At 44.7% G+C, this 16878-nt stretch overlaps 2 protein-coding genes across 2 annotated transcripts; both read right to left on the bottom strand.

The window, feature by feature from the left end:
* Positions 1–4335: 4335 nt before the first annotated feature.
* On the bottom strand, positions 4336–11733 carry LOC124238841 (retinol dehydrogenase 11-like). Its single transcript, XM_046660017.1, has 6 exons — positions 11403–11733; positions 10989–11228; positions 10355–10444; positions 7663–7851; positions 7061–7167; positions 4336–6936 (listed from the first exon to the last, which is right to left on the bottom strand). The coding sequence occupies exons 1-6, from the start codon at positions 11575–11577 to the stop codon at positions 6748–6750; spliced, it is 990 nt and encodes a 329-aa protein (XP_046515973.1). The 5' UTR covers positions 11578–11733; the 3' UTR covers positions 4336–6747.
* Positions 11734–12262: 529 nt separating this feature from the next.
* On the bottom strand, positions 12263–16835 carry C5H2orf81 (chromosome 5 C2orf81 homolog). Its single transcript, XM_046660020.1, is given in 5 exon segments — positions 12263–12963; positions 12965–13678; positions 13841–14062; positions 14147–14377; positions 16748–16835. Coding segments are annotated over 5 exon segments (1854 nt in total). The 5' UTR covers positions 16766–16835; the 3' UTR covers positions 12263–12294.
* Between the last annotated feature and the right edge of the window lie 43 nt (positions 16836–16878).

Genomic DNA, 16878 nt, shown 5'->3' with positions numbered 1-16878 from the left:
ATATTGATCTGCCTTGGAATTTTCTTAAGTGTATATTTTTTATTTGTTCTGGAGCCATCCTTCTAAGTAGCTTTAACAACCTTTAACAGATGTGCTGAATTTTCACGTGAAGCTGCCAGGCCTCTAGTAGAATGGGGGTGGGGATACAGAAAAGACCCAAATGCTTCTTCACACCATGAAAGGGGGTCCCACTGAGTCTGATAAGAGACATATTGTTTCTTTTACATTGGATTAGACTGAGAGATCTTCAAGGAAGATTGGTATTGTCTTTGTCCTATGTGTTTTTTCATAGGTGCCAGCCTGAGGCTCCCTGTAATGAGGAACCTGAACAAGACCCCTAGGACCCCAAAACTCTGATTTGCATGACTGGATCCCATCCTCCCAACCTGTAATGCTGAACACAGAAGAACATCTCTGCTCATCTGGGTGGAATCCTAGTCGTCCCAGAACATGGGAAGGAACCGAGAGGGAAAAGCCTCCTCTTGAGAAAAAGAATGCAGTTTCCTAGAGGGAGGAGGTGGTTTTCAGGCTGAGAGACTTGGAGAGGGGACTGGATAAAGACAGAAAGCAAAGGGTCCGCCCTGTGGCCAATCGGTCAAGTTTGCCCACTCAGCTTCCTGAGTGCTGACTTAGCAGCTCATCAAGCCATGCTGAGGTAGCACCCCACATAGCAGAACCTGAAGGACCTACAACTAGAATATACAACTATGTACTGGGGGGCTTTGGGGAGAAGAAGAAACAAAAACAAAGAAGATTGATAACAGATGTTAGCCCAGGTGCCAATCTTTTTAAAAAAAAGAGAGAGAGAGCAAATCAAGGTGACCAAGCCAGCTATGGGGGAGAAGAGATGCAGGCGAGAAACGCATCTAGATTAGCTATACCAGCACTGTCCAATAGAAATAAACTATAAGTTTTAAAATTGTCTTGAATTGAGATGGCTAATAAATTTTAAAGAGATTTTTTGGGGGGAAAAGTTATTACAATTAAATTTTATATAAGCCAGCCACATATATAATCTTAAACTCTCTAGTAGCTATCATTTTAAAAAGTACAAAGGAACAAGGGAAATTAATTTTGACAAGATATTCAAAATATTATCATTTTAATATGTAATAAATATAAAAATATTAATGAGATACTTTACATTCTTTTTTTGTACTAAGTCTTTGAAATCCAGTATGTATTTTGCACTTACAGCACATCTCTATTCAGACGGTAAATTTTCATTGGAAATACTTGAGCTGGTTTAGATTTCACACAATTTATAGTTGAAGAAATAGATTTATGTATACAACTTGTTTCAAACATATTAGAAGTTTTCCAATAACTAGATTGAAATATACATTTTTAACTTAAATGTAACTTAACTAAAATTAAATAAAATTTAAAATTCAGTTCCTCAGTCATATTAGCCATATTTCAAGTACTTAATTGCCACATGTGGCCAGTGGCTTTCATATTGGACAGTCTGGAGATAGACTTTCAACCCTTCTTCCCCCTGCTTTATTATACTTTCATGAGAGGGTCTGGTCTTTCAGGAAAGAAGCAAATGTATATTTACCACTGCCTGGCTTGTTACCACACACTGGTAGAGTGTGAGGAGACATGGTGGCCCACAGAGAGCCAGACCTGCTGTTCCCCATTTCTTTCTGAAGTAGAGGTAGGGACAGCATGAGGATGGTCCCTCAGGGGACCTTGAAGACTTTGTAATAAGAAGGATCCACAATGTAGGATAAGCCAGAACAACTATGAAAAGTCACTCTTACAGTGGGGACTTAGAACCACACAAGTTCTGCTGTAGAAATCGTGGGGAAAACCATATTTACATGTGGAGACGTTTTTGTTGAAACAGATACAGACCCTTGAAGGAATACAAGATCTCATTAGATTCTCTAAAATCAGAAATACAAAGATGCCCAATATCTCTGATTCTAACCAACATGGTATTTTAGCACACAGCCGTTACAATAAGGTAAGAAAAAGAGGTAAAAGGCATAAAAATTAGAAAGGAGGAAATTAAACTGTCATTTTTCACAGATGATATGATGAGATATATTTAAAAGCACCAAAAGAATCTGAAAATTATTAGAATTGATAAAAAATATTTAGTAACATGGCAAGATATAAAATCAATATAAAAAATCAATTGCATTTCTGTAACCAACAATGAAAAGTTAAATAATATAATTTTTTAAATGAAACTGATGCATCTACTAATAAACTTAACAAAATATGTGCACATTCCAAAATTATAAAATCATGTTGAAGACAGTAAAGAGCCTAAATAAATGGGAGCTATAGCACATTGGTGAACAGGAAGATTTAATGTCATAAAGAAGACAGTTATCCCATATTAATCTATATATTTGAAATAACCCAATCAATAGCCTATTGGATATCCTAGAAGCTTGACAACAAATTAGTAAATTTGTACAGAAAAGCAAAGGGACAAAATAGCCAAGAAACTCCTGAAGAAAAAGAACACAGTTGGGGAGGGCGGCAGTGCTTGTTTTAAAGTTATAGTAATTAAGGCAATGTGGTATTGATGTAAGGATCAAAAAGTAGACCACTAGCACAGAAAAGAGTCTAGACCTAAAATAAACACACATACACATGAAAATTTGACATATGACAAAATTTGTATTATTGATTAGTGGGGGAAAGACACACTATTCAACACATGGTGCTGAGACCATTGGTTATCCAAATGCAAAGGAAGGAAAGAAAGAAGGAAGGGAGGGAAGAAGAAATTGGATGCTTCCATCTCTGGCAATACAGAGGACTAAATATCACAGAAACTCCACCTGATATAGTACAACGAAAAATGCTACATGCAACATGTAACACACATACACATCTATTTGTATGTCCTGAATGAATTGGTGGGAAAGTAAGGGAATTCCCCAGAAGCTAGAGATGGTATGAAATTATGAATCCCAAGGCACAGATGATCAGTGAAGCCAGTGTTTGCTAAACCAACCCCTGGTGGCCTGGAACCTGGGTTTAAAGGACCATAAGTAGAGACAGAAGACAAAATCTGGAGTTGAGCAGAGATGGTTGAAATGGAAAACTATCCCCCTACACATAAAGCCAGGATACTCAAAGAGTAACACCCCCAGAGAGTGAACTTAAAAACAGTGCCTCATAGAGGGCAACAGTATGGATAAAAGTCTATCTCATCCTTGGTTCTGGGGGTAGTGGGAAAAAAACTTTCTGGTAATTCAAAATAATAAGTTGTACTCACACAAGTTTGGGGCCAGAATGTATACCACATGAATGGCAAAAATAATCCCAAGACAAAAGTGTAATTTAAAGTGGTCTCAAGTTGGTATAGTACTCCTGGGAACCTGGCCAAACTAATGTAAACCCTCTCTAGCAGAATGTACTTTAATTCCAGGCCTTAAATAATTCCTACAGCTATAATTCCAAGAACCAGGAACATAAAATCAAAGTCACTAAACACACAAAGAAACAAGCTACCATAAACTATTCAAGCCTGCAAATATTACAGATATTTGAATTTTCAGTTACAGTATAGAAAGTGAATATGTTTAATATGTTTTTTAAAACATAAAGGAGGATTTAAAATATAAGGAAGGAACAAGAGATTATATAAATTGACTAGGTAGATTGGCAAAACAACCAACTATAAAATATAGTAATAAAAATATAATAATTGTAATATAAAGTTATTGATAGAATAAACAAAATATTAGTCATAGCTGAAGAGAGAATTAGTAAATTGGAAAACAGATCCAAAAAAAATGAACCAAAATGCAGCTTTAACATATAAGAAGAAGGAAAATGTGAAAGAGAAGCTAAGAAACATGAAAGATAAAGTGAGAAGGCCCAGCCTTTATCTAACTGCAATTCCATAAAGAGAGATGAAAGATAATGGAGGAGAGGCTGCATTTAAAGAGATATGCAGGATACATGTATATCTTCAGATTCAGGAAATCCAAGGGATTCCCACCAGAATAAACAAAAAGAAAGGCACGTCTGGATTAATAATAGTGAAACTGTAGAAAAACAACCCCAAAGCTAAAAATCTTAAAAGGAGCAAGAGAGAAAAAGCAGATTCCCTACAAAGTCACTGTTAGATTAACATCTGATTTCTCAATAGCAACAATGAAAGCCAGAAGATAAAGAATTGTTATCTTTAAGAGGATAAGAGAAGATAACTGTCAACCTATAATTCTTTAGCCAGAAAAATGACCCCTCAAAAATGAATGTGAAATAAAGAAATTTTCAAAGAAATAAAACTGAGGAAGTGTACTATCATTAGATCCCACATTAGTTTTTCTGCATAATAAATTACTATAAACTCAGTGGCACAAAAGGAATACATTTATTATCTCACAGTTTCTGAGTCAGGAGTCTGTGTACACATTAGCTGGGTCCTCTGCTCAGGGTCTTACCAGGCTGAAATCAAGGAGTCACCCAGAACTGCAATCTCATCTGGGCTCCAGGTCCTTCTTCCAAGGTCACTGGTTATTGGCAGAATTCAGTTCCTTGGGACATAGAGGCCTAGAGGCCATGTGGCACTCTCCACATTGTAGCAGTTTGCGTCTTCATGGTAAACAGGAGAAGCTCTCTGACTTCTGGGAAGGCTTGAACTGTTTAAAAAGGCTAGCCTGGTTAGGTCAGGTCCACTCAAAATAATCTCCCCTTTGATTAACTCAAATTCAACTGATTGTAGGCCTTAATTAAATCAGGAAAATCCCTTTGCCAGGTACATGACATATCACAGGACTGAAATTCCATCATATTCATTATTTCTGCTCACACTCAAGGGGAGGAGATTATACAAAATATGTACACAAGAGGGTAGGAATCTTGGGGCCATCTTAGAATTCCGTCTACCACAAATCCTTATTAAAGGAACTTCTAAAGGATGCACTTCAGGTAGAAGGAAAATAATCCCAGATGGAAAATCTGAGACATAAGAAAATAGAACAAGCAAAGAGAATATTAAACATATGGGTAAATCTACACAAGTATCGACTACTTAAAATATAACAATGTATCTGATTTGTGAGATTAATGAAATAATTAAAATACTGAGTTACAAAAGCATATAAGTTCAAAAGGAATGATTAATGTTAAAGAATTCTAAGATATATGTATTATTTTAAAGAAGAATAAAGGTATTGATTAGAGATACTGTTAAGTTAAATATGCAGGTTAGAATTTTTAGACTAACCACTAAAGAAAGAAATAGATTGTGTACTTTCAAAACAAGATAGGAAGTTTAAAAATGGAAAAAACATCCCACTTCACTCTAAGATGCTCCCAACCAATCCTCTTTCCTTCCCTCCCTCCTTCACTGTGGGTCAGACATATCACAGTCTGGTGGATCTCCCAGCTTCTTCCCCATTTTCTCTCACAGCCATTTCTCCTAACAAATTTCTTGTACATTTAATCCTAATTTGGTATCTGCTTCTTGGGTAATGTCTCCAGACTAAGACAAATCCCCAACTCATCTTATCAAATGACTATATCCGTGACAGCAAGACCAGACAATGGCAGTAGAAGTAAGGAAAAGTATATGCCTATCTCATTATGAACACACTTAAAAAGTTCTAAACAAAAACATGAGTATGCTAATTTAGCAATGTATACAAAAATAACATTATGACCAAGTTGGGTTTATTCCAGAAACACAAAGTTGGTTTAATATTTGAAAATCTATTAAGGTTTTCTAGAAAAAGAAACAAAAGTTATAATAATTGAAAGGGATGACATAAAACTCTTATTATTCCTAGATGGTGTGATTTTCTATGTAGAGAAACCAAAAGGATCTACAGATAACTTATTAGAGTTAGATAACTTAATAAAGTTGTTTGATATATGATCAATATACAAATTTTAAAATACCAGTTACAACGGCAAAAAAAACAAGGTAGCTGAAATTAAGTATAGTAAAACTTGTGAAAGATCTTTATGGATAAAATTCTTTAAGATTTTGTAAGGATATTCAGATTTAATTAGATATGAGTATATCTTGTTCATGGTCAGGAAAACTCAATATCATAAAAATGTCAATCCTCCCAGTGGATATAGTACACTCCCAACAGGATTTGTGTGTGTGTGTGAAATCTGAAGAGCTGATTCCAAAATTTACGTAAATGAACAGACCCCAGAAAAGAAGCAATGGGCTGTCACTCCCAGAATTCACTGGGAATGAGTCTTATTGCATGACTCATCACAGGAGCAGCTGGTTGATGGAAAGGTGGAATGATTACCTGCAGGCTCAGTTACAGTGCCAGCTGGGAGACAACACCCTGTGAAGTTGGAGTGTTGTCCTACAAGACATGGTTTATGCCTTAATGCCGAGGACACTATGTGGTACTTTCTCCCTCAAAGCCAGGAAGCACACATCTGGGAACCAAGAGAACAGGCAGAAGTTTCCTGTCTTATCGGTACCCCTAATAACCACTGGAAGGAGTTTTACTCCCGGTCACCATAAAGTGAGACTCAGTAGGTTTGGAATTCCTAGTGCCCACGGGATGAATACCTCCATTGGAGAACTGGCAATAAAGTAGAAGCTGAAACTGTCCTCTGACCAGTCTGAGCTCTCATGTCACTGAGTCAACAGGAGAAGGAAGAGGCCATTATACTGGACTAGGTGATTGACCCTTGGAGCCAGCAAACAAAAGGCATAACCAGATTAAGGGCTAGAAGTCGGCTGGGGGGGGGTGGTGCGCCAGACGGGAGGTGGCAAGTTAGGGCAAGGGTCACAGAGGATCAGTCCATCTTGTCTAGGTTTGTTAGTTGGACTGAGGCATTCCAGAGGCTTTGGGCCACCTGAGGATCCTGAGCAGCTTTAGGGGGAGGACTTATCACACAAGAACTGCTAAAGTATTTTCCAGAAATGCCATCCAGCTCCTTTGCCAAGCTCAAGTAGAGGACTGGGACTGCACCTTGTTTGGGATCCTGTGGAGACATGACGGAGAAGGAGAGAAGGTCATGCCGGCTAGGCTTTAGTCTGCTAAGGACACACCAGAAGCAGAGCCCTGTCCCACCCACTTCAGGTCCAGCCAGCTCCTCCCTTACCTACCTTAATGAAGAAGCTGACAAGCCAGAAAAGGAAGCGGTAAAGCCAAGAGAAATGCTTCATGATCTCCGTGTATACAACACCCGGGTCCACGGAGTTCACAGTCACACCTGAGTGAGTGAGACACAAGTATAAGTGCAAAGTGATGCGAGAGGAGGATATTGGGAAGAAAGAATTAAGTGTGGTTCTACAATGTGCAATGAGGGGAGCATCCTACCAGGGCTGTTGGGTAGAGGTGATCAGAGACTAGGGAGTGGTGCCAGGGCAGCCAGTGCTCTGTAACTTACATGAATGGTGGTGTCCAAGCCAGTAGGCAGATATAAGTATTTTAAAGTGTTGGGTGAACTTTAGGAGGAATGTAACAGATGGTGTTGATATTGGAAAATACTAGGAGGAGAGGGATGTTGTGGGTGATAGGAGAATTGGAAAAGGTTGAAAAGTAGATGTGAAGACGGGGTTGAGAGAAATATACGGTGCACAGACAATAAATGGAGGAGATTTCCAGCTGGCTTGGGGGGTATTGGGAGTATTTTATGGCCAGGACATGTTGGGAGGAGATGTGAAAGGTTGGGAATGGAGGAGTAGGGGGTGTCAGAGGCAGTTACCTGTTCCTTGAAGTCTCCGGGCAAGCTCCCCAGTGAATGAGGTCAAAAGCAGTTTGCTGCAGTTATAGTTCTGGTTGAAGGTCAGAGGTCTACCAGCCCCTGTCAGATGCCCCTCATCAATGTACCCACGTGTTTGCTGAAAGGAAGACACATTCACCACCCGGGCTGACCCTGCCCGTTGGAGGGCCCCTGTGTGGAGAGAGGACCACACTCCTTCAATCCAAGTCCTGGGGTAAACTCTCATAGCCACTCCCCAGCCTGCCCCTCCAGGAGACTCCAGGACAGCAGGGTCCACCCAGGGCTCTCAGAAGAGGGTCAGTGGGCCCCCCAACCAGACACCTAGGCTAGGCACAGGACAGCTTAATGTGAACGGAGACTTCATTTTCATTAGATGCTTTCCCAATGCTCTTCCTCCTCTTTTATTTTAGTGTTGGCAGCTTTATCTTGCTTTTCTTCTACTTGCCAGTCGGAGCGAATTTAATTGATCCTTGTTTGTGTTTTTACCTCAGTGATGGCTAAAACTGGAAGGAGAGGCTGGAGACACTGTGAAAGCTGTCTTTCAAGGATTCATTCATTCACTCATTTACTTGTTCACCCCACAAATTTTCACTAAGCCCCTGGATTATGGCAGATATCAAGACAGGTGCTAAGGACATAAAGATGCTAGCTAGGTTTGCAGGAAAAGAAATGTATGCAGAGATACTTGGGAAAGTGGTTGTTTTTTTTTTTACAAAAAAAAAAAAACTATCTTCCAAGGGAATAAAAATAAAATTACAATCAGTAGAACAAGTTCAATCTTAAGAAAGAAAAAAAGTACCCAACTATAGGAAAAGTCTGGATTATATGAAGTGTGAAAAAGTAGTAGTTGTCACATGAATTTACAGTATGATTTTCAAACTGATAAAACTGTTTTAAGCCCTATATTTAAATTAAGAATCACAAAGGAAAAACTGAGCAGGTAGTATTTAGCCAAAATTTGCTGGAGAGAAAAGTATTCTTAAAGAGGACAACGGACCCCAAACTTGGAGACACAGTGACATAAAAACCAAAGGGGCTCACAGCCTAGTTGGAGACTGGTCCTCATGGAGCAGTGTCAGTGTGAGAACAGAGATGTGTACAAGGGGCTAAGGAAGCCCCTTACATGGGTCCAGCTGGGGAAGGCATAGATGTCAGGGCAGGAGCCACAGCACGCGGTATCTGTGCTGAGTCTTGGCAGATGAAGTAAAGTTAGCCAGGCTAAGGAGGTGGGAAAGGATACTCCAGATAGAGGGAACTACATGTGCAGAAGCAAAGCCAGAGGAAAAAGACAGAGCATGGTCCAAGAGCTACCGATTGTCTGGCTAGAGAAGAGGGTGTGGCTTCGGGAAGGGCAAAGGATGAGGCTCTCAGTCAGCAGGGGGTCTAGTAAGTGGAGAGAAGGGACTTAGAGTTTATCCTGTAATGGGTAGAGCACCTTCAAAGGATTTTAAGCAAGAAAGTGATATGGTAAAAGGTGATTTCTAGAAGTGGCAGAAGGGAGAATAGATAGAGGAGGGGAAACAGGAGAAAAGACCTTTTTTTTTTGGAGGAAGATTAGCCCTGAGCTAACATCAGCTGCCAATCCTCTTTTTTTTTTTTTTGCTGAGGAAGAGAGGCCCTGAGCCAACAACTGTGCCTACCTTCCTCTACTTTATATGTGGGATTCCTGCCAAAGCACGGCTTGGTAAGTGGCGCATAGGTTCACGCCCAAGATCTGAACCAGCAAACCCTGGGCCGCCAAAGCATGAACTTAAGCACTACGCTGGCCAGCCTGGAAAAGACAGTTTAAGAAACTATTACTACACAAGATACAGACAGGGGTTGCAGCCTGTTACAATTTTGGGGAAGGGGAACAAGCATTCAGACTTGCCAATGCATAGAGTTTTGCCTGCTCTTTGCTCAGTTCCCAATTGAGGCTAATTTAATCTTCCCCCAAAGGTTACACGAGATCCTAGCAACATAGTTGCCTCGCAGGAGCGGAATGAGTAGCTGATTTTCAAGGAGAGGAGACCTTTCTTTTTTTTTTTTTTAACTGTATTGGCTTTTTGTATACTTTCAATTTTGTACTTTGGATGTATTACCTAACAAAAAAATCGATTTTCTTTTAAAGAGGCTATTACACAATCCAGGAGAAAATGTTAGGAAGAAGGTGCCTGCCACCCACTCCACCCCCACCCACCCCCCAGGAAGAACCCAAACTTCCTTCCTCAGAAAAGATTAAAAAATCAGAAATCCAAAGGACTTGGGCCCCAGGCAGTGGTGTGTTCAACCTACATCTGTGGTGGATCCTGAACTCTCTGAGAGCAGGAAGTCAGTCTTCTTGTTCTCTATGTTCCTAACGGCCCAGTGCCGCCCTTGAGAAGTATTTGTTGAGATGACTGACTCTACTGATCTGGCTAGAACTTGGAGCTGGGGGAAGGAGGGAGGGGAATCTTAGATCCCCTTGCTGGCTGTATTTTGGGCTGACTGATTCCATTACCAGCCTCCTATTCCTGACTTGTGCCGGGTGGGTTCCCCTGCTGTGCGCAGCAAAAGCAGACTAGGTCATCATTGCTCAGCAAGCAACTAGGTGCCAAAGGGAAGGTGGTGGCCATGGGAGAGAGGAAGCCACGAAAATGTCAGCGGTATGGAGAAGTGGGGGCAGCACAGAAGGTAGACATTCATCCTTCCTTACCTTTGAGTAGATTTGTGAGCAAAAAGGGCCCAATATAGTTGGTGGCAAAGGTGAGATCAAGGCCCTCTGGGGTAAGTGTCGTGGGGAATCCTGGGAAGAGATGACAACACAGATTGTGATGGAGGGACTACCCTATGGGAAACAAAGTCTGCGGGGGTGGAGGGGGGACGTATTGGGATTCAGTAGAAATGCCACAGGAGCATGTATGCACAAAGATAGGGGCAATGAGGGGCTGGCCCCGTGGCCGAGTGGTTAAGTTCACGCGCTCCGCTGCAGGCTGCCCAGTGTTTCGTTAGTTCGAATCCTGGGCGCGGACATGGCACTGCTCATCAGACCACGCTGAGGCAGCGTCCCACATGCCACAACTAGAAGGATCCACAACGAAGAATATACAACTATGTACTGGGGGGCTTTGGGGAGAAAAAGGAAAAAATTAAAAATTAAAAAAAAAAAAAAAAGATGGGGTAATGAAGTTTGAGGCTATAACTTAAGGTGGCCTTTTTAGGGTAGTGTGTGAATTAGAGAGTTTCAGCAGGATGCACAGGTTAGGCTTTGGAGATGCCTGCTTTGGGGTCCCTGAGCTGGAAAGGAGGCTCCTGAAATGTGTTCGGGGGAAGAAAGTGAAGGTACCTACCACAGACTGCAGCATTGTTAACAAGCAGATGTATCTCAGGGTACTCCTGCAGAAGCCAACGGGCAAAGCCCCGGATGGACGCCATAGAGCTCAGGTCCACCTCACCAAGAAGGAGGTTGTTGCACCGTAAGGCTGCTTGGATCTCGGCCAGGGCTTGCTTTCCACGCTTGAAGCTACGGCAGGCAAGGATCACATGGGCCCCTCGGTGGGCCAGCTCCTGGGCCACAACCTTCCCAATGCCTGTAGGAGGGCAGCTTCAGAGCAGGCTAGTCTGGGCAGTGACTGGAGGGCAATGGAGCAAGGGGAGGGACAAGGGTGCTGACAGTGGGTGCTAGTCCTCTTCCCTGCTCTCCCCTTTGAGGCTTTTGAAGGCTGAGGCCCCTAGTGAGGTGACAAGGTGGAAGGAGCACTCACCACTGTTGGCCCCAGTCACCACTGCTGTCTTCCCAGTCAGATCTGTGGAGCAGTGCTGGAGGTCCCATAGGTGAGACTTATGCCAGAGCCTCACACATAGTCTAAGCAGGAGGACTAGAATAAGGACAGAGCCAGGACCCCAGACCAGGGTGCTGAGTAGAGACCACAGCAACATAGCAGAGACTGCTGGCTGCCACTGGAAGTGCTGCAGTAGGGTGAGGGTGGAGAAGGGCTAAGCAAAGCTGTGTGGGGATTAGCAGTGAGGCTGGTGTGGAGCTTAAGACACGAAATTTAAGGAGGTAAATACTCTTGGATCTGTTCAAGCACCCTGTTTGAACCTGAAAGTGAGTTCCCTCTTAAATTGTGTGCCCAAGCCACTTGATTGCCTCACCCCGGTCAAAGGTCCAAATCAAATATTAAAAGATCAGGGCTTCCCTGAGCCCTGCACAGCCTCTAATTCATCTATTTGCACTCTAAGGGTGATTGACAGAGCTCCAGGGACTGGAGAAGCAAGAGATCAAACTCCTCATGTCTTGAGTCACTCTGTGCTTAAGCAGGGCCATGCGCTTCCTCCACCTCTCCAGCTGAGGCAGACTCCACTGCAGCCCTTGTCTGTCCTTTGCGGGGAGGTGCATGGTTCTCCAGAATGCCACTGCTGGGGCGAAGCCTCCGTCCTAAAGCAGGGTCTCCTAAGGGTGGTAATGGGGTTATTTCCTGGAGCCAGTGTTCTATGTTCTTCCAGGCCTGTAGGACAACTGCTCCTCCCCAGTTCAGTGAGAGTACACAGCTTTGGGCGAAACGGACAGAGACATTGGGCCAATTCTTAAAGCAACTCAGATGTTTATTTCTGGCAAGCAGACAGAAGGAAGGTAGGATTCCTGCTGCCAGGGGTTCAGGACCCAGAATGAGGCAGGTACTTGGAAGGGAGTGACCTCACTTTGGGGGTTGAGTTCTTCATTAGCTGCGCCACCATCACCTGAGGCTTCGGGGCACCTGTCTGGATGGGCTGCTGCTCAATGGGAGGAGAGGCTTGGCCTTTGTCCTCCTGCTGGGGTATGGCAGAGCTGAGCAGCACCTGGGTGGTTGGGTTCCACATGCTCACACCAGGAGCCAGTTTCATTGCTTCTGGCAGCAACATGGGCTTCCACATCACCTGGGACGTGGCCTCGAGGACTTGGGGCTCAGGATGAGGCCACTTGTGAGGATCCAGGCCTTGTGGAGGTACGCCCTGTGGAGATACACGGGCGCGGCCGGCCCACAGGTCTTCCAGTAACTCCACCTCTCCATCCCAGCCACTGGGCCACTTGGTACCCGGCCACAGTTTGGGGCTGGGGTTGCGGGCCACGTCGGGGAGCACTGGGTGCGTGGCGAGAAAGCGGAGGCCGGGACTAGGAAAGGGCAGCTTTGACCCGGAGCCTGGCGACGGTAGACCTAAGCTTAAACTGGGGATTTGGAGGCCGGGGCGGGGGTCAGGGCCGAAGTCACGGGACGGAACGCCAGGCGGGAGAGGTAAGAAAACTGCAGAGGAGACGCGGACGCCGGTGCGGGGGGGTTCCGGCTCCGGCTGGGGCCTCGGTCTTCTCGCCGCGCGGGCGTCCGCGGTAGGCTTCCACGGGGCGCGCCTCGGAGTCTGGAAGCAGGACCTTGGCCAGCGGGCTCACCCAGAGGCGCGGCAGCCGCGCGGGATCCAGGCGCGCCCCCACCATCCTGCGGCCCACCATGTACTGAGGTGCGCTCAGCCCTGCCTCTGGGCGCCCCGGCTGCTGCTGAGGCTGGAACGACGCTGAGAGCCTGAGCATGGTGGAGCCACCCGCAGAGGAGCTGGCCACTGACACTGGCGAGGCGATGCGGGGTATCTCCTCCTTCTTGAGCTCCGGCCGGTCCCCAGCAGCGTGCAGCTGGGGCGTGCAATAGTAGAGGTCCTCGAGCGAGAACTGAGAGCTGAGGGCCTGTGCCCTCTCGGCTGAGGCCTCGGGGCTGGCTACCAAGGACAGCTCCAGAGAAGAATGGGGACTGCCGGTGTGCGCCGTCTCCACTGATGGCTGGAGGTTCCCGTTCAAGGACCCAGCCGAGGACAGGTGGCCTATTGCCTGGCCATCCAGTTCCTCTAAAGGACCCCTGGGCCCTGCCTCCTGAAACAGCTCCGGGGTGGGTGGCGGGCCTGGACCTGGGATGACTCTCAGCTCGGGAGAACCCTCCCAAGATTCCATCTGCTCCTGTGATCCTCTATCCATCCACGATCTTCCTATAGGGATCTGGTCCACGCTCCCTTGGTCCTGAGGAAATGCAGCCAGAGAGGTGGGTAGTGAGACATCGGAAAGGGGAGAGAGGAACTAATGGTGGACGAGTCCAGAAAGGCCCTGAGAACAAGGAAGACGCGGCGAGGGGGTGAGGAGGGGGATGGGGGGGCTTCGGAGAGAGCTGGGGGCTGGGCTTACTTCGCCTTGGAAGGTCTCCTCCAGCCCCACCGAAGCAGGAGCGTGCAGCACAGGCACGGATCCCTGAGCCCAGGCGTCCGTCGTGCATGCCGAGGGCTCCTCATCCTCGCCCCACGTGGGGTCCTCGGCCACTGCAGATTCTCCCTCATCCCGGGCCAGGAAGCGCCACTCGGTGATCTGCAGCATGGCCTCCCGCGCCTGACTGATGGTGAACGGAATGCACTGCGGGGCAAGAGAGGGTCTTAGCCCGGTAGGGAGGGGTTGGAGAGGGGGGAGATGGGTCTGGCAGACCGGATCCAGGCCCACCTGCTGGGTCAGGTAGACTTTGAAAGCAGAGTCCATGACTCTCGCGAGCAGATCGGCCAAGATGTCCCCAACCACGTCCTCGCCCTCCTCGAGAGCCGTAAACGCCATCCACTCAGCCTCAGTGAGCCGCCCAGGTACGATGTCCACCTGGGGTACCTGCACAGTAGGCGGCCGGACCTTTTCCGCCTTGGATCGGGTCACCCCACGGTCTCGGATCTGCCTTTCCTGCCTCTGTGGGAAAGGAACAGGGCAATCAGGGCAGGAAACTGAGGAGTGGAACAAAGAAGAAGCTATAGGCTTGGAGGAAGCTTTCTCAAGTTGTCCAGCAGGAAGGAAAAGCCTTTTGAAAGGGACAATTTACTAAAAGCCTACTATGCGACAGATGCTTTTTAGGTGACTGGCTTAGCTAATTTAATTTTCATAACAGCTCACCAAGTCCATTTTACAGACAAAGAAACAAACACATGTTAACCATCACTTGCTTGGGATCACACAGTAAACCCAGGCTATATGTAGCTCTAACTTCACAGTCCTTGCTATTTGCACTAATTCAAAGTCCTGAGAGTTCAAAGAACTTGAGAAAGACGAGTCGATAAATGGTGCTGGAATTATGGGTGCTGTTTAGAGTCTCCATCCCTGCCCCAAATCAACTTAGATTCTCATTTCACAATATTCATATAAATAAACTCCAGATGGATTAAAGGATAAACACACACACAAATGAAACAAAAATATAAACAAAAAATAAAATGTAGGAAAAATAGGTTAAATTGTCATATAGTCTCTCAGTGAGAAAGAACTGCCTAAACATAAAAGTAATGTGAGAAATAACAAAGAAATAAGTAGATAGGTGTACATATGTAGGTCAAGTTTTCCTGTACTTATTTTTAAAAAGTTCCTAATTACAAGCTGATATTAGTAGTTACAATTTTCTGGCACTTCAAGTATGTCAGTCACATACATTGATTCAATTCATACATTTTTTAGATTCCATAATATTTTTGTCCCCATTTTACAGAATTTGCCCAGGATCACCCAGCAAGGAAGTACTAGTGGAGTCATAATGCATATTCAGGTCTGACTCCAGAGCCTGACTTTATCCTGCTGCTCAAAAAATATTTTCGACAAATATAAAAAAGAATAAATATCCTCAAATATATTAAAAATTCGTACAAAATAAGGAAAATCATAAGACCCCAAGGATAATAAGCAAAAGACCTCACATTTCACACAAGTGGAACTATAGATGACAAACATTTGAAAAGATGTCCAACCTTCAAAAATATCAATTCCATTTTTACAAATACACTCAAAGGTTCTCTGAAATGAAAATAAAAATATATTCTCCAACATATTCCTCGTGGTGTCATTTATAATAGAATATTGAAAACACATTTAACAACAAGAGAATAGATGGCTAATTGTGCACTATCTATATGATGGAATATTATACAATGATTAAGGTAATCTTTAGAAAGAATTTGCAATCGCATAGAAAAATACTTATCATGTAATGTTAAATGAGAGAGATAGGATACAAAATTACATATCAAATATTATCACAGATATGCAAACCAGTATGTGTTGAAGAAGAGGAAAACACCAAAATTGTAACAGTGGGTATGTTTCTTTCATATGCTCTTCTCAATTTTATAAGTTCTCTACAATGAGTTTGTATCCTTTAATAATCAAGAAAAATCCACTTAAAAAGAAAAAGACTAGTCCCAAATATTCATTTTAGGAACATAGGAATTTACTAACAGATCCTTGGGAGCCTCTTCACTTCCCCACAACAGTCTCCCTGATTCCTTCCAAAATTTACCTGCAAACACAATCTTCCCAAACCTTTGCCTCCCCACCCCTAACCTTATTGCCTCATACTTGATGTTCCCCAAAATTCATTCTTCCCCAAATCTGGTGTTTCCTAAACCTCACACTGAATTCAAGACCCCTTAAGCCTCATTTCCCCTCTCTGGCAAGCCCAGGGAATGGCCAACGGCCCAGTCCAGGCTTGGCCAGAGCAGAGCAGGTAAGGCTGAGAGAGGAGTATACTTTCCCGTCCCAGCCTCTCATGTGACACCCGTGATAGTGACCGTACCTAGACGCGGCCTGGCCAGAGATATTGTTGCACAAAGTCTCTTCAAATCTGTTTTATTTTTTAAATGTTTTGGCTTTTAAACAGTTTGACTTTCAAGTGCAGCCTCAGAGTTGTTTAATCTATTTCTTCCTCCTGAAATTCTCAAAATGGGTAATTTAGCAACGCCTATCCCTAATGCCTGACCAATTCTGGTTTATCTATTTAAATGGGCACCTCAATGTACGAGACTTATTACACACATTAGCTGTTTCCAAAGTCATTTTCTTGTGGACTCTGCACCACCCATTTGACCCTTTCCCTCAGGTTCCGAGTGTGACAAAGCGCGGGAGTGGGCGTAGTGCAGGTGAAAGTTTTCTGCCCAAGTACCGACGTGGCTTCCTTGTCATCTTGAACGCCCGCGTGGCGGGTGGGCGCCAGGTGGCAAGGAGCTGGCCCACGGATCCCGACGCCAACCTTAACGGCCGATCCCGCTCTGGCGCACCCCCAGCTGATTGGAAGCTCACCGAGCCTTCGTGAGCCATCGCCGCAGCTGTCACTCCAACCCTGGGTTTCGGAAGCTCCCACCCGCTTCGCTGCGGCCGCCACAGCCGCCTAAAGGTCGCCCGAGCAACCGCGCCGGCGCGGGGCGGCCCGC

The sequence above is a fragment of the Equus quagga genome, chromosome 5, assembly GCF_021613505.1.
Source record: "Equus quagga isolate Etosha38 chromosome 5, UCLA_HA_Equagga_1.0, whole genome shotgun sequence".
NCBI lineage: Eukaryota > Metazoa > Chordata > Mammalia > Perissodactyla > Equidae > Equus > Equus quagga.
The sequence above is the reverse complement of the archived record's forward strand: the minus strand, read 5'-3'. Positions and strand labels throughout refer to the sequence as shown.

Bases quoted from the DNA above. Each gene is read 5' to 3' on its own strand.
- LOC124238841 (XM_046660017.1), bottom strand. From the start codon at position 11,577: ATGTTGCTGTGGTCTCTACTCAGCACCCTGGTCTGGGGTCCTGGCTCT. The intron at 7,168-7,662 runs GTAACTGCCTCT...TCACTCACTCAG, and splicing joins CCGGAGACTTCAAGGAACAG to GTGTGACTGTGAACTCCGTG. The intron at 6,937-7,060 runs GTAGGTAAGGGA...ATGTCTCCACAG, and splicing joins TTGTCAGCTTCTTCATTAAG to GATCCCAAACAAGGTGCAGT.